Genomic DNA, 21,216 nt, shown 5'->3' on the forward strand with positions numbered 1-21,216 from the left:
CCACCTCTCTAATGGCTTTATTGCAGGTATTAGCATGTGTGCTATTGCCTGGCTGTGAATGAACTATGGAGGGAGCCGGCGTCACCTTCTTCGTCACCGTCCAGAAGATCTACTACCCGTTGCTTTGCCTCATGGGTATTCCAGGTTTGTGTCTTCTCCCCCGTCTTGTTTGGTCTTTGCCTGGACAACGCTTGCATCGTTTTAATCAGGACAGTCATAAGTTTATAGGTTATTAATGACATTTTTGTTGTTAAATCTATCCTCTTTTGCTCAATTTTTCCTGCGGGCAATAATCGGAAATGCCTCCTTCCCTTGCCCACTATGACCCACAAAGCATCCTGGTCAATCACCATTTTTTTATTAAAAATACACTTCCAGAAACAAACACTCTCTTAGTTACACTTAGTATGTTTCATTCTGTTTTAGCATCTTTTAGCTTATTTGTTAGCTATGCGGCTAAGTTACTAACCTAGCAAACAAAACCACTTAGCTAGGTCAAGGACTAAACATTATGGTTAAGGGCTTAAAATAAGAACGTAAAACGTAAACAACATAAGTACAGAAAACAACGTAACTTCAAAATAGCTCAACTACACTTTGGAACAGGAGCACTGGTGTCAACCACCGACCTCCTGGTGTCAGTGTGGGGTTATTTTTGGTATTTATAGTATGTCATCACTCTCCCGGAGTAGTACTTGAGTGTAGTTACTTGAAAGCCCGGTGCATCTCATACAGGTGCTAAAGTGTGCCTTGTGCATCGGTATCAGACGCCAAGGGGCGTGACAAAGGAACAAAGGAACCCTGGGAATGAGAACAGCTTTCAAATTATTTTGCTGCTGCCCCTAAGTGGCCAGAACACAATCAATGAATGAATTTATAAAGTACCACCTGGCGGGCAAATGTATCCATCTGAGCGTCTGTGTTCCTGTCTTCCAGCCAACCTCTTCACATTCTACATGATCTGCTTCCGTAAATGCGGGATGTCCAACACAGCCATCATTTACCTGAGCTGTCTGGCCATCATGGACACCTTCTACCTGGTGTGGGTGATCCTCATTGACCTGACCCTCACCTTCTGGCTACTGCAGCCCTTCTGGCACTCCCATCCCTGGTGTGGCATCCTGGGGTTCCTGCAGTATGGCTCGCTCTACAGCTCCTCCTGGATCGTGGTGGTGTTCACCATCGAGCGCTACCTCGTTCTTCGCAGCACGGCGGCCAAGCAGCACTTCTCCCAGGCCCGGGTCACTAAACTGACCTGTGTTGCTATCGTCCTGGTGTCGCATCTCGTCTCTGTGCCGTTGGGCTGGATCAACACCGTCACACCGGTCAACTTCACCGTGCACGGGGAGAATATGACGCAGCCCAGGTGTCACTACCGCGATAAGGTGTACTCTACAGTTATTGTGTGGATAACTACCTTCTTCTCGGGGGGAATCCCCATCGTGTTGGTCATCAACTTCAACTACCTCATCGGGCACCATCTGTGCCGCGCCACAAACCTGTTCACCAAGGAAGAGCGTCGCGTCATGCACGGGAGGAGCACCAGGGGCATGCTGAGGAGGACCATCCTGGTGCTGGGCACCGTCTCCGTGGCCTTCGTCGTCCTCAGCCTGCCCCGCTTTGTCACGTACTGCATCCTCAGGACCAAGTACAACGACGAGAACTTCGACAGGAACGACTACAGTATCCCCATCAATGTGGCCGGAGACTTGGCCAACATGCTGCAGAACCTCAACTCCACCACCAACTTCCTGCTCTACTGCATGGTCAGCCGCCGCTTCCGGCGGGAGCTCGTCCAGGTGGTGACGTGCAAGGCTAGGGCCCTCGAGCTGGGCTCAGTACTCACCCACACCACCATGAAAGTCTTCTCAGTGGTAGGTCATAAGGCCTCGCCACCCAGTGACCCTGCGACTGTGGTGCTAACCAATCTCAAACTGACAAAGTAGAAAGGATCTGGAAGAATGGACAGAGATCTGACTTTTACCTAAATGTTCATCATTGACCATGGACATTTTAGTTTGACAAACTAATCTTAGAGAATCTTAGATAAGATAAATTCCCCCAGATAAACACTGTTTATACTCTGTCACCAATGTTTCTGTTGTTTGCACTGTTTGTACTGTTAGCATTGTTAGCTACTAGCCACCGTCACCATGTTGAGGGCAGTGTGGAGGTAATCCCACAATCACAGATATGCTCTGATTTTGGAATTTAGCACCTTTTATTTTTGTTTTTAGCCAACTAGATAGCCATTGGGATGGCAAGGTTGGTCATTATTTTAGTCCAGACTGAAATATCTCAAAAGCTTTTCGATGTGTTTCCATGAAATTTTGTCCAGACGTTCATGGACTCCAGAGGATGAATGCTGATCACTCTGGTGGTCCAGCTGATGTCCAGTCACGTGACACGGTGTCCAACACCAACATTTATACACTTATACAGTGAAATACATGGATTGGCACTCATTTTTGATGCAGGCATTCATGGTTCCCAGATGATATATCTTCATGACTTAATCCCTTTAGCTCTTCCTCTAGTGCCAGCATCGGGTGAACATTTGAATGAATCAAGTACTTGTTGGTTTGTGATGAAATAACTGCTGAACTAATGACAGCCCTCTGCTTTGCTTTGTGTTTAGTGTCGATTAGCATATGTTAGCGTGCTAACATTGGGGGGAAATGGTAAATGTTATTTTCTGCTAAACATCTGCATGTTAGCATTTGTCATCGTGAGTGTGTTAGCACTATGACGTTAGCATGTAATGCTAACTACAACCTCCCAGAGCTGCTAGCCTGGCCGTCTTGTCGATCATACTACAGGTGAAATATACGAAATCCAGGTGTAGAAAGCAACTGGACCGTAATGATTTGTTCCAAATGAAATTTTGTATACATATGAGCAGCGCTGCAGTGCAATTCATGTACATGTCAAGTCAATTGTGCACTTTGACAGATTTGTTAATGTGTTGCTTGAACATTTACATGTTCTCTTTTATATGGACTGGATGTAAATCCGACCTGCCACCTCTCACAGTTACAGTTGAGCCTTGTCAGGGTACAGAAAGTCTACCTTGCTGAAGAAACAACCAGGCCAGTTGCAGTCTTTATGCCCGGCATTATTTACATAAATGGGTCACGAGGCCTCTCTGCTTTGCATAGTGGGAATATTTCCTGTTTCCCTCAGAACAGGTTTGTGCTGTGCCTCAGGGATAAGCAGACCTAAGAGAAGGTAGGTGTGGGACTATAGTGTTTTGCTTTATTCTCTATTTGTAAATGTCTATGGAAAACACGCTGAAAACGTTTCAGTTTTTTTGTCAAGGAGACGTACTTGGCATACCATTAGATCCGTGTTTTTGACCTTTGTACTAGTTCGCAGCGATCGTGTTGATGTGTACCTACAGGTACATGTAGTGTGTCACGCCTATTCAGTGGGCAAGAAACAGGATTGTGTAATACTACTTCTGAGAACTGTTTATACTTGATCATGTTCATTGTAACACTTTTCTATCCCATATTTACTCTGTAAGATGTGCATTTTCAATCGTGATCATTGTTTTTACTTCTTGGTAGCGACTTTAAAAGTGGACGTTGAATCTCTCAGTTGAAACTACACTCGTCCTCTAGTTGTGAACGTGTAGGTGACTGTCTCTTTAAGTCGTCGTGCTCTGTTGAATTCCTTTAATGTTTTCACTTCACCAGAGGCAACAGACACTGTTTCCTCAGTGTCAAAATGGACTCTTTTAAAGGTAAGAAAATACACCATCAGACTCGCTGCGGTCATAAATCTGTCTAACCGATCACAATGTCTTTCCGAGTGAATCAGTTCTTTCTGTTGGCTCTTTTTCTCAGTACCGTGCCCTCATCAGAGGGTTCCTGTTGAGACGGATGAGAGCATGACATCCTCCAGTCTGGACTTGGCCTGGCCTCCCGCTTGCAAACAGTGTAGTGGACCTACAGGGACCAGCCTGCAGGAATCTGGCTTAGGACAAGCAGCACACAACGGCGGCCAGTGGAGACTCCCTGAGGGCCGGCACGTTTCCCCCCAACCTTATATCATCACCCATAAACGTCCGGGACAGATGAACGGCCTCCACCCTGCAGATGTTTGGCTTTGTGGTCTCAGAGAGCAGGCGCCGCTGTATGAATGGGATCCCATGGGTGACTACAGTCGAGGCTTTGCTGGCCCTTCAGACTGGCCCCAGGGTCACTCTGTGGAGGAGAGAGAACCCTTGGAGGCCCCTTTCTCTCTCCAGACTGAAGTTAACTACACCCGCTATGTCCCATCACAATACCCAGCAGCACGTATGAATGGTCAGTGTTGTATTATTATTGACACACCTTATTGTCCATGTTTTTTTTTTAATCCGTAACCCCATAAAGCCTGTTACGCACCTAAACCTTGCGCACTGGGTTTGATGCGTTTTATTATTTGATTTGTTGCGACAATTTGCGATATGAGACAAAACTGAATTAATTACGTGGATGCAACAGATGGTGCGAGTCCCAAACTCGACTGATCCATAACTTTTTTTCTACCTCTGAGCTGCAGGAAATCCAGAAAAATGTTGATTTTAATTTGTTCTTTGATTTTTTTTTTCTCCACAACCAACTGGCGACCTCAGGAAATTGTCTCGCGACCCACTTGGGGTCCGGAACTGCTGGTTGAGAACCACCGGCCTAGAGCACTGTCTATTCTTATGTAAATCCTTTGTTTTGTGACCGTCCCAGATTGCAAACAGTTCTGCAATCACCTGCCACAATTACATTTAAATTCCCCAGGAAGTGAACCAGCTTATCAGAAGCCATTTCGGATGATGACGTTCTCAATACGAGTGCTCAAAAAACTCTGACAATTTGGAAAGAAATGCAGGAAATTTAACCTGTTCTAAAAAGTTTTGGAGTCGGTGTGTTGACATGTTTGACACAATGTGAGGTCGTATTTGTTTTTAGACGTGCAAGAATTAAAAAATATTATATTATTTTTTATTTGTCTAGGTTTTTAAATGTCTCTCGCTGAGATGTCTGCCTCCATCCCAATTACAATGAAGGTGAATGGAATTTTGCTGGTGGTGTTCACATTGGTAAAAAGTCATCTTTAAGGTCTGTGGATTAGTCACAATAAATATGATATTGATTTTGGCAAGACACGTTGCTGCTAATTCTTTACATTACATTTTCAATGCTGTAAATGCCACAAATTTAATTTAATTCACCTCCATTGTGTTGGTATGGAGGCAGAAATAAGAGACGGGTATCTAAAAACCTGTACAAAGTAAAAACAGAATTATCTGCATTTTTCAAGAGGTTATATGTTGTCAGGGACTCATTTTCCCAGGCCCCGATGTTCGACTCCATGCTACGGTCCCTTTGACGAGTTCCCACTGTAGTCCAGGTCATTTTAAAGACACAACGTTTAGGATTTGATGGCATCTAGCAGTGTGGCTGCAGATTGCAAGCGACTAAATACCCCTCCTATAGATATTGCTCTTTTACTGACTCACTGACTTTCATGCTACGCTAACACTACGTTTTAGCATTTTACCAATAGCTCATATTGCTTCTGTTCAAGTTACATATCGCTTAAATAGAGTAAGTTCAGATATTAGCCGTTCATTTCTTTTCAATATTAGAAGACATATTTTTTTTTTCTACCTTTTGACAAACCCAACAAAGCCGTAAGACATGTGAGGATATCTGTTTAGCCATGCTAGCTAGCTAGTTTTAGTGATGGCAATGTCTCGATGAAATGTCTGTGGACCGCCATTACATTCATGGTCCACACACCATAAACTGTAATCATTACCTACGCTGCTGTACTTTGTGTTCAGTGGTTATTAGTAAAAGCTAATATGCACTCTAAACAAAGACATTACATTGTCATTGCGAGCATGTTAGCATGCTGACATTAGCATTTACAGTAGCTCAAATCCCCTGTGCCTTAATGTAGCCTCACAGAGCCTCTAGTAAAAGCGAAGTCTTGTTGTATTATTTATCTATCCATAAGTTTTCCTCGCTGTACAATAGGTGGGTCACACTGTCACCATTAGTTTCATATATGTGGGTGTCATCATGTTCCCAGCGTCCCATGTTCACCAGCTCAGTATTCACTTCATATGACGCATGATGAAAGATTCCTTTAGAGCAAAGCTTTTCTCCCCTAGTTCACATGTTCAATGTATGTTCCCCTTCGTCAACATGTAGAAAACACCCCCGTGCAGCTTTTTGCCGACTGATTTTGTACTCCCTTAAACTTCCACCCTCAAATTTTTTCATTTTACAGTTTTCTTGTAAAACTGAGATTTGAAACATCTTTATCTCTTAGAACTGCTGTGATAGTCCTCACTGATTTCTTACAATGAGGATCCTGGGGACATGAGGATGACCCCTTTATGTAATAACTCGTGTCAGTAGTAGGTCATTTGGGGATATTATATTAATTAATTTTACAGATATTGAATATGACAAAAAATGACAAAAGTAGGACAAATGATACAACCGCATGCCATGCACAGATCCGGTAATCACTACATCTGTGATGGATTTTGTTTTAAAGTGGCCCCCCCAACCCTGTTTCTGTTGAGTCTGCATGACCTCATTACTGCTGAATTGAAAACTTTATTTTTTATTTTTTATTTTTTTTTAATGTCTGCTTCTCCTCCTTATCTCTCTGCAGACCCCAATCCAACGCAGGAGAGTCATCTCAGACAGTGCGTGTGCTGCACTCCAGCAAATCCGCCACGTCACAATAATAATAATTATCACTATAAGCGTGACTACCCAGCGGATCCATGCAACGAGCCTCACCGCTACCAACAGTCACGGTAGGAGGACGATTCTTGTCCCGTTTTGCAATTACGATCTGATATTTTCAACGCATTCATTTTTCACAGATGTCATGCATAAATCTCGGCTTGTTTCTGATTATTCCCTCCCACAGGAATCCCCCCTACGATAGGCTGCAACTTAAAGATGGTCCAAATCCCCACTATGGATCTGTGCCTAATCAGCGTGTGGGCCCTCCTAGAGAAGTGATGCACGAGGTCGGCGTGTACGGCTCCCTCCAGGCCGGTCCAGGGCCGAACACGAGGGAGATCAGGAAGACCATCAGCCTGTCTGAGGAGTATAGTAAGTCCCATCAGTGTCCCTGCATACACCTGTGCTCTTCCTCTTAGGAAATGTAGTGACATAGATAAAGATGGTTCACTGACTTTTTTGTCAACAGGGAATGTTTTCATCACATATTCAGTGGACACAGCAGAAGAAATCCTTCCTTTCACCAAATTTCTGACTGATCAGGGGTTCAAACCAGCGGTAAGTCGCGCCATGTCTTCGTCACCTTTGACTCTCCATGACGTTCCATACAAACACTCGCACTAACACGCGTGTCTGCTGGCAGATTGACATCTTTGACAACCCGATCCGAAGAATGGGCATCAACAAATGGATGGACAGCTATTTGAACGACGTAAGTCTAAACCGTCGAGTCCGAATCCGATTTGTAATGTAAGTCTTCTGCAAAGGCCAACGGTGAGCTGTCGTTTCACAGAAATCGGTGCTCATCATCGTGGTCATCAGCCCCAAGTACAAGGAGGAAGTGGAGGGAGACGGAGACGACGAGCACGGGCTGCACACCAAGTACATTCACAATCAGGTGAGAGCTCAGCTGCCAGCAACTGAGGACTGCGGGGAAATATCATCCTCTGGTGGCAAGTTTGTGTCATTAAACGCCCTCCTCCCGCATGGTAATAGAGACGGGGCATGTGACAGGGCATTTTATTTGCCAGCTCCAATCACTGTCCCCACAGTGTTAGTGTGTCACAGGTGCTGAGGCAACCTGGCCCGGCAAGGAGATTATGTGTTCCGTTGTGCGTCCGTGTGAGTGTGTGTGTGCATCTCTGTGTCCGTCTGTCCACAGCTAATCTCACGTAATGCTGGACCCATCAGCCGAATATGTTTTGTGCGCATTTCTGACTGTGTGCTCAAGGAGCACCCGTGGGTGAAGCGATTCACGCTTAAAAAAAAAAGCTTATTGACTGTTTTATACGGTAATTAACCGCTGACTCCTCGCTGCTAACCCGGCCGGTAAGCTTATGGAGAACTATAAGCACTGATAATCATGTGTTCCTGTCGGTACAGATCCAAAATGAGTACATCCAACAAGGCTGCCTGAACTTCAGACTGGTACCCGTGCTGTTTCCCAACGCATCCAAGGCAAGTAACAAGCAACGAACGGCAAACACACTGAAAGGGTCGGCTCGGCCGAGTCACGAAAACAATTGTAGACACAACTTAATGTTTTATTCCATCAGCATAGCAACATATCATCCTACGTGTCTCGCCTTGCCGTGCTTGTAGCGCTCTACCCACTGACCCCCGGTGCTGTCCGTCTGTGTTTGCAGAGAGATGTCCCCAACTGGCTCCAGAACACCAGGATCTACCGCTGGCCCCAGGACACCCAGGACCTGCTGCTGCGCCTGCTCAGGGAGGAGCGCTACATCATCCCACAGCGGGGGGCTGACCTCACCCTCACCGTCCGTCCCCTCTGAGAAACTCTGAAAACAGGACAGACACATTTTTAAAAGAACATTGTTCATTCTGTCGGAGCCGCTTTGTCTCATATGCCTTGAGGAGGACTGTTTTTACGGCAGCAGTTTGGTTCTGAAGTGTTTTCCTTTTGTCGCTTGTTGCTGTTTCCTTTTGATTCATGATTCATCTGAACAGTGTTTCTAATCCCAGTACATACTCTTAATACCAATCAATCCTCTTCTTTGAGGATAACGTCTGAAATTAGTTAGAAAAGTTTGATTTGGGGCAGCAGCACATTTTAACATATCACAATACAAAGTTCCCTATTTATTTCCAGCAAGACACCTGTGGGTTTGACACTGTGAGCGACCCGCTTTACATTCCACGCAGTCGTTCAGCCCACACTGTTAATATGAAAGTATTAAGTACTTTCAAAAGCTAGCTCACTCTTGCTTGTTTCTAAAGATTACCAACCCTAGCTTTCATTTTGCAATGCCATTTTAAGAAGATAATAAAATCAATAAGTCTGTAATGATGATTTTAAAATTACATTTTAATGTTTTGTGATTTCTGATTCATTTAGAATATAGTATAATATGATAAAACAAACTGCATGATTTATAATAGCTTTTTTTTATTGTTGAAAAGATCATAATAAACACTGTAAAAGCCTATAATTATTCCAGTGGCATACTATAGGCTCCACATTGTCTTTCTTGTCTGACCAGAAGATGGCAGCATGTCCCAAATAATGACTCCAAGCCTCGGCTACTTCTTCATGGCAACAGCTCTAACTTCCATTCAATATTAGTTTGTTATTGACATTCTGTTTTCGTATTACTTTTGAATAAATGCCGTTTGTTTTAACTAACCAGTGAGGAAATCACATGTCAGTGACAATTTCCTTTTTAAGAAAGGAGTTCTTGAGGGTCACGAGAGCAACATTGTGAGAAAGGACCTGTTGAGAAAGTGTTCCAACCGACACATGTTGAACACTTACTCCCTACTTATTGTGTCGTAAACCTCCAACTGCCAGCTCTCCCCCTGAGCTTCATCATCAGTGAGCACAGACCACAGCACCATTCTGTCAGCCTGTTTACCGAACCCGTTGATGTCCAGGCTCGTATCAGCGCCTGCAGGAGGGTGCTGTCTGTAAACACCGGGGCGCCAGTACCAATAAATCCACTGCTTGTTATTGTTCCAGGACATGCGCGCCACTTGACTCTGCCTTATCTGTTGAGCCCAAAGCAACCAGGCGCAGATATTTACCCCCCCCCCAAAAAAGGCCCTGGGTCCCCCTGCTGCTCATATAGAAATACCTTCAACATAATTTATTTCTTCATCTACAGCAGGGGTCTTCAATGTTTTTCAGGCCAAGGACCCCCAAACTGATAGAGAGATGGAGCAGGGACCCCCGACTATATATAGTATAAAATTGTGTTTTATATTAAATGGGCCTAGTACCGTGTATAAACATACCTTGTTACTATGCATTCAATACTAAGCTATTCAAATAATACACAGGTTCATATACTCATGTTTTTATTTTAAACATGTGCAAGGTACAGTGAGTAGGACATGTGCAAGGTACAGTGAGTAGGACATGTGCAAGGTACAGTGAGTAGGGAGGCCGTGCCACTGCCATTTATAAACATACCTTGTCAGCTGATACCAATGCCAATATCAACATTGTCTGTCAATTGCATGATAATCATGCACACAAGCTATTCAAATTGATGTTTTCATTTTAAACAAATGTGGAAACAAAAATGAGTGATGGCCTATTAGTGCCACTGCCATGCATAAACATACCTGTTATCTCGCATACAATACTGAACTATTAAAATAATGGACAGATTCATGTTTGAAAAAAAAATTAAAATTAAAAAGAAATCAACCAAAAATTTCACGGACCCAATGCAGTACCTCCGCGGACCCCCTGTTGAAGACTTCTGACCTACAGTATATCATGACATCAGTCCAGCTGAAGTGCTCTTGTCCTAGTATCTCCTGCTTGTTTTGTTTTTGTCCTATCTACATTCATACGTCCGGGACACGATGACTCAGGCACTGTGATGCATCAGTCCTGTCTCTGGTATGGAGGAACCGCAACCACTGGGATGAGGTCAAAGGTCACGGGTTACCGTCTCCCTCCCATGTACGACGCACCGTCATCACATGACCAGAGTTCTACGAGTCACTCTTACCAACAACTACGCAAACTCCACTGGGTAAGGACACGATGATGTCATAGGCTGTGATAAATATGGATCTGCCATCTTGGCAGTGACTACACAGCCGAACTCTAAAAGTGGTCAAAGAGGTGGGTCGTTGGTGGAGCTGTCAAAGCGGCCTCGCCCTTAATTAAGCACAATGTCAAGCCTTAATATAATCTTAACAGGTGAGTGATATAAAAACTCACCGACTGTACAGTTCGTTAGAGACCAATACCGATCTTTGTACCAGGTTGTAAACATGTTTATTTCTGCAGTAATGTTGGGCCTTTCAACATGGGGGTCTACGGGGATGAGGTATTTTTGTAGGCCAACCCGGAAGTTAGCATCGCACTGTTTTGTTTTTTTGACAAAAGGCCAATGTGATTTTAGATTTTGGATTATTGCAGAAAATAAGCTTGGTGGCAATCCAACGTTTATGACACTTGTACGTTTTGTTCGGTAAGATATTCGTCACAAACGAACACCGCTTTCAGGATTTTTTTCCCCGAGAGTGAACGCAGAAAATTAAAAAGCTAAAAAAAAAAAACATTGACTTCCAGACGAGGGAAGCAGAAGTGCAAAAAAACGCTGACTCATATTCAGGTTTTAGGACTCATTCATGCTATTGACTCGCTTCTGTAGCCAGCCTCAGGTGGACATTTGAGGAACTGCAGTTTTTTGGCACTTAAGCGTTGGCTTCATTTGTGTGAGATGCGGTTGGAAGCTCATGGAAAAAGCAAGTAAGTGGACCTTGAGTTAGGATTTTTTTTTGTCTAACGACCAGGTCATGCTGAATACACTGTGATTTTGTCTGGACATTAATGGGATCAGACCTCTGCATACCCCTACCGGTCTTGGCTGACATGATGTTGTCATAATGTGTATTTCTGGGTGACCCTTCAAGTACTTCCTTTACTTCAGGTAGCACAGATGGGTTTGCATGATGGATGTGAGCAGGATATGTCCCTTTCCCCACCTCAGACTGATGTTCCGCTCCCGCTGAGGACATCCGTACTAAAGATGTATGCGCTCAGTGTTCTGTAAAGCACTTTAGACCAAACACTGCATTAAATATGGCATGTATAATAAGTCTGGATTAGTTCTAATGTTAAATGTGTCCCTTGCATGCACTCGTAGACCTCGGGCGTAAGCAATGCCTGCTGATGGGCTCATTAAGAGGGTCAGGCTCTCGCTCAAGGTCAGCAGACAGGTCCCCCCCCCCACACACACATTCATCTGGATGAAAATGCTAATGAAACATTTTTCACCCTCGACTGCGATGTCCCCGGCATGAACCGGATCGAACCAGCTGTTTGGAGAAGGGGTTATGGCTCCTTCAGCGGAGAGGGGAAAAGCAGTGAGCTCAGCACGACCCCCGCCTCCCCCCCGCCATGTATGGACCATTATAGGAATCTGAGCGGAATACTGATCAGAGCGGGGAGATGTGTGGGAGGCAGACAGGCATCACCAACGGGTGGTGGGGAGAAAGGAAACAAAGTGTGCTCTGGAGGTTCTGAAAGATGGAATAAAAAGGGGGACAGGGGATCTTTAGGGGGAGATAGCAGCTCAACAGTACATGCCACATAGAAGTGGTGTGCATCGCCTGAAAGCTGGAAACCTGCAGATTAATTTGATTAAGTTTCTATAGTCATTAATCCATAATGAGCACTGTGTTTTGGTATAATAATAAGGGCTAAGAACATTATAATGGAGGTAGATGATGGCCATTCCCATGCTCTATTATGCCTCAAAAATGTGTTGCAGCTATTTTTTAGGGTTGATACCATTTGTTACGCAGATTTAGTGCTAATTTTAACCATTTTTGACCACTTAGGTATTTATAAAAAAAAAAAAAAAAAAAGGTCATAAATACCTCCAGAATAGCACATCACAAAGACCTCGAGGAAAACCACAGGAAAGAAGATTTGCCGCATTTGTCATCGATTAGATGGCGAGCTCTTCTGTTCTGGAAACTGCTCAGAAACGCTGTGTTGTCACTTTAAATTGGAAAAGCATGCATCCCTTTAGAGTGTCCTGGGTCTCTAGTGCGTGGTCGTAAAGAGGTCACAGCAGGTCGTTTTATTCAGTGACGTCAAGTTCCACAAAATGTTCTCACTACGTGAAAACATCACACATGAAGACGACTGGTTTCATTGGATCAACAACAGTGTCAGCTTTCCACTCATATCCAATTCTTCTTATTCCAAGTCTGTTTAGGGACCCCAGAATGCAGAAATATTGAAATGCAGATTCAGTTCAGATTAATGGCCAACAATTATATTTCCATTTGATAAATTGTACCGACACCTAATGTAGAAGTCTATCTATTGACCTTTAAAACCATGAACAAAGCAATGAGTTTCCAGAGGAGCAAGGCCGTACCCAGGATTTAAGAAAGAGTGAGGTCATAAAATGTAATTATCCTGTGCCACCCACCATCAACTTACAGCCAAAAATATTCAGTCTTTTTCACATTTTTTGTATTTGTATCCGTATTTATTTTATGCTGTCAAATCATATTTTCCTGTAATTTTGTAATTTTTAATGCCCTTTTTCATGGTCTAAAAACAGTCAAATTTAAGAATACTGCTTATACCAAATGCCACAATTAATGTGTGATTGTGGAATATAAATCCCACCATAAACAGACAAGACACTGTACTCAATGGTAGCTACGAGCCTGAAGAGGAGATACAGTATAAGACGGTGTCGACCTGTCTGAAATATTAATGCTTGTGCTGTCCATAAAAGATGCCTTCATTGAAAATCACTAAAGCCCTAGTCTATAATAAATATAAATGATATAATGGCCTCGTATTCATCTCACTGTATTTTATGGTAATTGAATCCTTTTGTATCCATGTAATGTTCCCATATAAGCTCACAGTGCATCTGTGGTGCTAAAGTAACCCAATTGCTCTTAATGGAATTTTTGAATAGGCCTAAAATATTTTTGAATCATTTTTTTATGGATTCGATGTTTCCTTGTGTGATATCCTTTTTGTTAGATGTATTCTAGGATAGGTTGTTTTTTTTTCTTCCCCAATCACAGGAAACACATCAGCCAATGAGAAACGTGCTCCTTACCAATGAGGAAATGACGCTTCCCGGCTCTTTGATCTCATCTGATCCTTGTTTTTGCTGCTGCAGTGGCAAATGAGGTGAAACGTCAAGCCTCGCGTGACGTTCACACAATGCCGTTTCCTGTTTCCCTCTGGAAGCGCGTTTAGTGACAAAATAAAAGTCCGCCAGGGGGGGGTCAGTTTGAAACTGTGGCTTGCTGCAGCATTGCTTGATGTTCACTTAATTGTAAGTACTTTCATTGTTCAAAATCACCCCATCGGACATATGTAAAGGAATAAAAATATACCATGTTTTTTTTTATCCCTTTTTTATTTCATTATTTATGATCTAAAAGTATTTTTCCACCAGGCATGTAGTGCAATCTAAGGAGTTAGGCATAGTATCATATTACACAAATAGGAAGTTAGGTATGAGCCTAAGCTTCCTGTGCAAGTTCAAATTGATACATAGCATAATGAACAGATCGATAACTAGGCTTTCAGTGGGGTTTAATGGACACTGAGGGGAGGGTCTGACCGGCTCGGACTCCTTTTCCATGCTGAACAAGATGTGTGATTATGCTCATGTGCTTTTTGTGTTCATACTTTGGTCTGAAAAGATGTCCCTCAGCTTTCATCTCCGGTGAACATTTGCACATTCCTTGGTCATTATTATTGCACATTCTGTCCTTTTTAAATTGTAAACACTGTATACATCTTTTAATTAAAACAGATTTTCTTTTTTTATATTTAGGAGTCTTGACTTGCATTACTTTTAATTTGTAATCCTACTATGTGTAATTGTGACCGTTGGCACCAAACTATGAATGCAAATTCCTTGTATGCGAATTGTGAAAACCTACAACCGGTTTGTGAGTCTGAATGAATATTTCAGTTTCATTGTTCAGATTTGTATGCTATTATTTTGAAATACCAAACACTACAATTCCGGGTAATACTGGTAAATTCATGTAGTTTCTTTTTAGTTGCACCGTTTATTGTAGACGGTTCCTTGAGGACAACACCTAATCAATCTGTTCCTTCCGCCCTACCCTTTTAGCGAATATGTCGAAGGAAGACGTGCAACACGAATATGAACCGTCTCCTGTTGGCCAAAATAAATGTCAGCGCACTAACGTCACCGTGTTATCCGGCCAGGCAGTCGATCAAATCAGCGATGCCTCCCAATCTATAACTGCTGGCCATAAACAAATGTGCCAGATGTGAGTCCTCCAAAATAAATCCGTCGTTTTCATTTCTCTGTGTGCTTTTGTGTTACTGCGCTGGTGACTCTTCGACGCCGCTTTTATTCTGAAAAAACGTAGTCGGAAGTACTATTCTCGTGCTTTCTAACGGGCTTACCTCCCCTCATATGTTAGCTAACGCGGGCTAGCCTGTTATGGAAGGAGAAGGAGCACATCAGAGGGGCTGTCTGATACAACGGGACTGGCTGGGACTAGTTCTGAGGCGTGATTTGGAAAGATAACGCTACATACCGGAAGCCTGGGGGACGTCTTCCTGGCTGATAAACAAAAACACCACGGAGCGAGAGAGCTGGAATCACGGGACAGCAACAATTACAAGAACAACATGGACCTGACAACTGCGGAGCGTCCAGTAATCACTCCCCGCCGTCGAGTTTAGCTCTCCCCGTCTGCGGCGGAGCCTCCAACGGCGGCTCCTCGGGGCGCACTGGAGCCGCGGGAATCTTTGTTCACGTCTTTTTCATGGGACACAACCGGGCTTCCCCTCCGCTTTGTCGTTGTTTTACCGCCGTGACAGCGCTCCCCTCGGCTGGTGTCGACTGGCCGCAGCGGTGCCCACGTCGCATGGACCCCTAACAGTAGTTTTTTTGGGCTTTTTTGACGCTCGGTACCTCTCTTGGCGGACGCGGCAGTCATGTTTGCCGTGCGTATCGTCACCGCGGACTTCTATTTGGCAAGTCCCATTAAAGACCTGGACGTCTGCTATTCTGAATTCAGGGAGAGCGGCGTGAAGAAAGTGCCGGTGGTCCGGATATTTGGAGCAACACCTGCAGGTTAGCCAACTCTTATGTGTATTTTGTGTGTGTGTTTTTCTCTTCATTATTAAAGGCAGCTAATGGTGGCTGTGCTTCTTGCAGCACAGCAGCACGCGGCATGTTAAACCTGGTTTTGGTTGCTGTTTCGACGCGCGCGCGCACACGCACTCGTATTGTTTAGAGGAAATCTAACGGGTCTAGTATGCAAAATGTCAACATGAAGATGATGTAGGGTGTTGACAAATTGTACTAACGCGGTCTGCGCCGCTGTTGCTTTGCATACGGGTCTGTCCGCAGCGGTGGGAGTCCTTCCTCTGCTCCCCCTCCCTCCGCACACGGCTCTGCTTTGTTTTCGCTCCCCCGCTCCATCGTGGTATGGTGGTGGTGGTGGAGGCTCTGGTCTATCAGGGCTCGACTTGTGTCTCTACCTGCCACATGTGGCATTCAGGGACAGTTTGTATACCTCCCTTTTATGCTGGTTTCTATTGTGTTTATAGCAACCTGTGGCGCGTGGACAGTCTAGACTACATCATGCTGCCTCCTCTTTGAGCTTTATTTTTATTTATTTATTCATTTTTCAGTGGAGTACAAGTAAAACGACAGTTAAAAAAAAGGAGCGAAACGGGGGGGGGGGGATCAAGTGACTGCAGCAAGATTAGCAGCTCGATAAATGGCGCGATATACTGGTAGCAGAGATTCAGATGCATAGAGGGGTTCTGTGATTGCAACCTGGTGTCAATTGTGTGGTATGGAAAACTACAGTATGAAAAGACATCATGACAGCGCATTAATATGCAGGATACAACAATGAGACACACGCTGTCCATGAAAACAGAATCCTTTATTGTGTGAAAATCAATGTGCAGTGCATATTGACAGTACAATACCTGCATATGGAGAGATTGCTGGTGTAAAAAAAAAATATATATATACACCATGGAAAAAAAGAGCATATAAGTGTATTTCTTTGAGATTTTGCCACATGCCCTGCTCTCTGATAAACCCATTACAGCCGAGCACTCTGGGTACCTTAATCCCCACCGTGCTAAACAATAGAACCATTTCCTGCACAATGGCACGGCATTAAAACCCAGCCAAACCCTCCTGCGAATGCTGTGCCGTCTCCTCAACCCTATTTGTCAGGTAAAAAACTCACCATTGCAGTACAGTGGCCATGTATGTGTGTGTGTGTATGTATATATATATATATATATATATATATATATATATATATATATATATATATATGTTTGTTTAACAGGGTTTGCCAGTACCCCAGTGGGGGGAAAATGGGAGTCAAACTTGTCTCCCCCCTCTCCCCCCCCCTACAGGGCTGTGGCGGTGCTCCTCCCCGGGACGACCCGGAGCAGCGTCCAACAGGGTGCAGCTCAGTGAGGATTAAAGGATTTGGAGTGGAGAAATGAAGGGACTGTGGGTCAGGGTTAGGGTGTCGGGTCTAATTTGGTTCTGTCATAAACCTGCACGTTCGCATGCGGATATGAGGGGGCTGCACGCACACACACACACACACATTGCAGCAGAGGCAGCCGAGGTATGTTGTCAGAGAATAAATGTTTTTGGAGCAATTCATCAACACTGATTCAAGCCCAGTGAACACTGCGTTGCATTTAAGGCTCTAGGGTCTGGAGGTACAGTGCACCTACACTGATTGAATCTGGTCAATCAGACATAACTTAGTCGATTGTCTGAATCGCGAGTCATCGTCAAGCAAAAATGGCAAAAAAAAATTGGCTTTGGGAAATTCCGATGGGAATTATAGACTAACACCCAATCTACAATGAAATAAAGGACAATATATGATTATTGTGATTAATTGATGGTACAAATTGCAGGCGATTAACTGTCTGCCCATCAAACAGTTGATTCATGTTAACATAATTTCAGCCCTTGTCCACTTTAAAGGTCAATTCTGGTATTTTTCAAACCAGTCATCTCATCGTTGTGCTGGTTCTGACTGTGGGTCCTGGTGACTTTGTATTTTGGGTGGCTGGTTGTCCTTGGTTAGTTACAGTAGTTTATCCATTAATGATTGTCTTTACCTATCTCCTGTGTAAATCCCCGCTGACATCACCAACAGTGTTTCCCCCAAAATGTCATTGATAATATATTTGTTTAATTTCAGCAGCCCTAACCCTATCACTTAGTCCACCTGGTTATATTCGCCATTGTGTCCGCCATGTTCGTAGCTTCCTGCCCAAAGTTTGATGGCCAGCAACACCCCGACCACAGCAAAATAAGAAACTCCAGGCAGAGTACAGGGCAGATACAGTTCTAGCGGGTCATAAGAGATGATTGAGAGGGACTACTTTTGCAGGAGTCTGTTGTTTTTTTCCATCCAAATGAGCCAGCATGCACGATACCAGGGTGAGTGTGTACACAAACACAGTAATTGGCATTGCTTCTTCGTTATAAATGTGGTTTGAATCGTGTGTGTGTGTGTGTGTGTGTGTGTGTGTGTGTGTGTGTGTGTGTGTGTGTGTGTGTGTGTGTGTGTGTGTGTGTGTGTGTGTGTGTGTGTGTGTGTGTGTGTGTGTGTGTGTGTGTGTGTGTGTGTGTGTGTGTGTGTGTGTGTGTGTGTGTGTGTGTGTGTGTGTGTGTCCGCGAATTTTTTTTGTCTCTGCTCTTGCTCAGCTCACGTATCACTCAGGGCGAGCCGGAGTCCCGAGTTAGCTCTGCGTTTCCAGAAATAAAATTACATCACCATCTGGAAACACATTGAGGCGGAGAGGCGGACGTTTTTTTCCCTCTATCAGGAACAGACCACGCCCACTCAAAAGGAGCTACTTCGCAATATTTCCCGTTGTCCTCCTTAGTGATTTGTGTTGTCTGCCTCAGGGGGAGGAATTCACGAGCAGCTCTTTCCTAATGTGTGTCGGCTTTTAGCTCATCGCGGCATTTACCCCGGTGTAGGCGGTCAGCAGTGCATCTGTGCCATGTGGCTCTGGCTACAACCCCCAGGCCTCTTAGTCCCTGTCCTTCCCTGACCCAAGCACACTCACCAATCAGCCCTGTGTAATTCGATGCCACGCTTCCTGCCTTTTTTCCTCCTTCTTTTTTCCCTCCTCTCATTCTTAGCATTCGGTGGCTGGCCTACTTGTGCCGCACACATACTGTACATGCATCCATTTCTGGAATAGGGAGGGGGGGGGGGGGGGTGCCTTTGTTGTGAGAATCACACTCGTGATCAGCATCTAATCACCGACTGTGTTTGTGTGCTTGCGGTTGAAAAGTCTCTCAGGGAGGTAAACTTTGAGCCTTTTTCTCACACCGCAGAGAGTCGCGGTTGAGGGGGCTGCAACCTTTTCAGGTTTTGACAGCATTGATCTCCCCCTGATGCCGGCGAGCTTGGCCCCCGGAGGCCCCACGACAGCGGGAGCCACACTGTTTTGGTTCCTTACTTCGGACATGTGCACTTGAGTGTTTATTGAGGGAGGGAGTGCATGACCGATTGACCTGAATGAGAGGGGGCCAGGCATGAAGCGTATGGAGGAGTGAAACCCGAGGGGCCTCTTCGTCCCCCTCCCACGTTGAGCTCTCTCCAGGGGAGCCCTTAATGCCATCTGAAGGAATTCCTCCCGGATCCATTAATAGGATAATAGGCGGATTCAAAAGGACTCTGTGGCTCATTAGGCAGAAGGTCATCGTCCCTTTAACTGTTTACTGTCCTCTCTCTCCCAGTATGCTGCTCCGGTTGCTTCTAATCACACTGTAATTGAGTGATATGCCCATTTGATGGAATGGTGTTTTTGGATGTGTTTTTTTGTTTACAATTTTTTAAAATATAACATTCCAGTGTTGTTTGGTTTAGTCCGGCATGTGTTGGCTACATGCGGGTTTACCAGATGGAGACGGAGCTGTGTTGGCGATAGAGGAGCGTCACAAAGAGAGGCCGAGCGCTGCTCCACGCTAATCCTCCTCCTCTGATGTTTTTGCACACAGATAGAGGCTCAGCTTCTTGTCGGGGCTTTTTTTTTTTTTTTTAGAAGTCAAACCAGAGGAAGGGATGTGTTACAGGATTTTGGCTGTGGTGATGCCGAGGCTTCCGTTCTCATGAGGAGTTGGTCGGGGGCATAAAGGCAGAGGACACAGGTCAGGCCATGATGTTTCTGTACCAGTGTCATAAGAAAAAGTGTTTGTGCCATCAGTTCCAGTCATTCCAACAAACACTGGCCTCATATTACTTTGCATAAAAATGATCCCAAAATGAGTTCAGTGTGAGGTATACAGATTTACACTATATACACATTTTGGAAAAAGGAAGAACTGGTTTTGGAATAGCACTCTGTATCGGCGGACGCCCAGAGTTGATTTATCACAATCGGTATCGTAAAAGAATTTGGATCGCTGCATCTTATCAACCGAGAGTCTAAGCAATCAAAAGAAATCCACAAAGTAGTTTATTATTGAAGCGCTGCATTTCATGCTTCATTTTTTCGAGTTACGAAGTCCCGGCAGCTTGTTCAAGTTTTAGCGTAGAGGGGTGATGCGTTCTGTCAGACCAGGAAAGCAGTGTACGTTACAGTGGCTGGTAAATCCCTACGTTATTGCTCTCTCTTGAATAAGGCCGCTATCACAGACCAACATTTAGTCCGTTTTAAATCGAACTCTGGTGCGGTTTGTTTGGGCAGTCGTGAACGAAGTAGTCGTACTCTGATGCGGACCACAATCCCAAAGCAACCGGTCGGTGGTGTTCCCGGAATGTTTCCAAACAAACCCTAGATCGCTTCAATTACAGTGACAACATAATCCGACCCCAATTGCAAGAAGTGAACCAAACATGCATGGGGGATTATGGGCTGTCAACCGAAAGCATCAAGGTGTACATATTACTCAGCATATATGAATCCTGTATGATCCTCAGGTGCTGCCGTGCTGGCAGCGGTACCATTTCCGTCACGTCTCCAGAGAGGCTTGTCCAGACATGGTCAGGGCAGCCACAGTGAAGAGCTTTAGAAACCTCCCCCTCCCTTTTCACACAGCTCTGTGTGAGCTTTATGTGGGAGGAGGCTTTGTCCTCTCCCTGAATACCTCGGGACCACTGGTGGCCCTTTTGTGGTGGATTACAGTCACAGAGGCGGAAGGGCTTGAGCACAATGTAGGTGAAGGTGATGTATTGGTCCCCAATGCGGATTTATCTGAAGTCATCAATTATCTGAGATCTATAGTATCAGAAGTCCACCAGGAATTTGCTAATTTGTCGCGCTGTCGAACTGTCATTGAATGCAACGCTGCAAGCAAATGCCAGTATACGACTCAAAACTTGTGCATTTTAATGGTGTCAAAGCCATATGGAGGTGATTGTGAGGCTGCAGATATCTGCAACTTTTCATCCAACCTGCTCATTGTGGCGGTTTTATCTTTTAACATCCCTC

At 44.5% G+C, this 21,216-nt stretch overlaps 3 protein-coding genes across 3 annotated transcripts in view; all 3 read left to right on the top strand.

The window, feature by feature from the left end:
- Positions 1 to 65: 65 nt before the first annotated feature.
- Positions 66 to 1,946, top strand: LOC142941947 (putative G-protein coupled receptor 139). Its single transcript, XM_076084074.1, has 2 exons — positions 66 to 144; positions 937 to 1,946. Exons 1-2 carry the CDS (start codon positions 66 to 68, stop codon positions 1,944 to 1,946), a joined length of 1,089 nt encoding a protein of 362 aa, XP_075940189.1.
- Positions 1,947 to 7,418: 5,472 nt separating this feature from the next.
- On the top strand, positions 7,419 to 9,318 carry traf3ip2a (TRAF3 interacting protein 2a). The gene is made up of 4 exons (XM_076084497.1): positions 7,419 to 7,464; positions 7,546 to 7,650; positions 8,136 to 8,214; positions 8,403 to 9,318. Exons 1-4 carry the CDS (start codon positions 7,426 to 7,428, stop codon positions 8,543 to 8,545), a joined length of 366 nt encoding a protein of 121 aa, XP_075940612.1. The 5' UTR covers positions 7,419 to 7,425; the 3' UTR covers positions 8,546 to 9,318.
- Positions 9,319 to 15,191: 5,873 nt separating this feature from the next.
- The window catches only part of rev3l (REV3 like, DNA directed polymerase zeta catalytic subunit), a 60,685-nt gene continuing 54,660 nt past the window's right edge, over positions 15,192 to 21,216 (top strand). The window contains exon 1 of the mRNA XM_076083698.1: positions 15,192 to 15,841. Coding sequence (XP_075939813.1) covers positions 15,703 to 15,841 — 139 coding nt within the window. The 5' untranslated portion in view covers positions 15,192 to 15,702. The remainder of the gene's footprint in view (positions 15,842 to 21,216) is intronic.

The sequence above is a fragment of the Anarhichas minor genome, unplaced genomic scaffold (genome assembly GCF_050575085.1).
Source record: "Anarhichas minor isolate MPS153535 unplaced genomic scaffold, ASM5057508v1 ptg000136l, whole genome shotgun sequence".
Taxonomy (NCBI): Eukaryota; Metazoa; Chordata; class Actinopteri; order Perciformes; family Anarhichadidae; genus Anarhichas; species Anarhichas minor.

Bases quoted from the DNA above. Each gene is read 5' to 3' on its own strand.
- traf3ip2a (XM_076084497.1), top strand. From the start codon at position 7,426: ATGGGCATCAACAAATGGATGGACAGCTATTTGAACGAC. The intron at 7,651-8,135 runs GTGAGAGCTCAG...CTGTCGGTACAG, and splicing joins CCAAGTACATTCACAATCAG to ATCCAAAATGAGTACATCCA. The intron at 8,215-8,402 runs GTAACAAGCAAC...GTTTGCAGAGAG, and splicing joins TCCCAACGCATCCAAGGCAA to ATGTCCCCAACTGGCTCCAG.
- LOC142941947 (XM_076084074.1), top strand. From the start codon at position 66: ATGGAGGGAGCCGGCGTCACCTTCTTCGTCACCGTCCAGAAGATCTAC. The intron at 145-936 runs GTTTGTGTCTTC...CCTGTCTTCCAG, and splicing joins TTGCCTCATGGGTATTCCAG to CCAACCTCTTCACATTCTAC.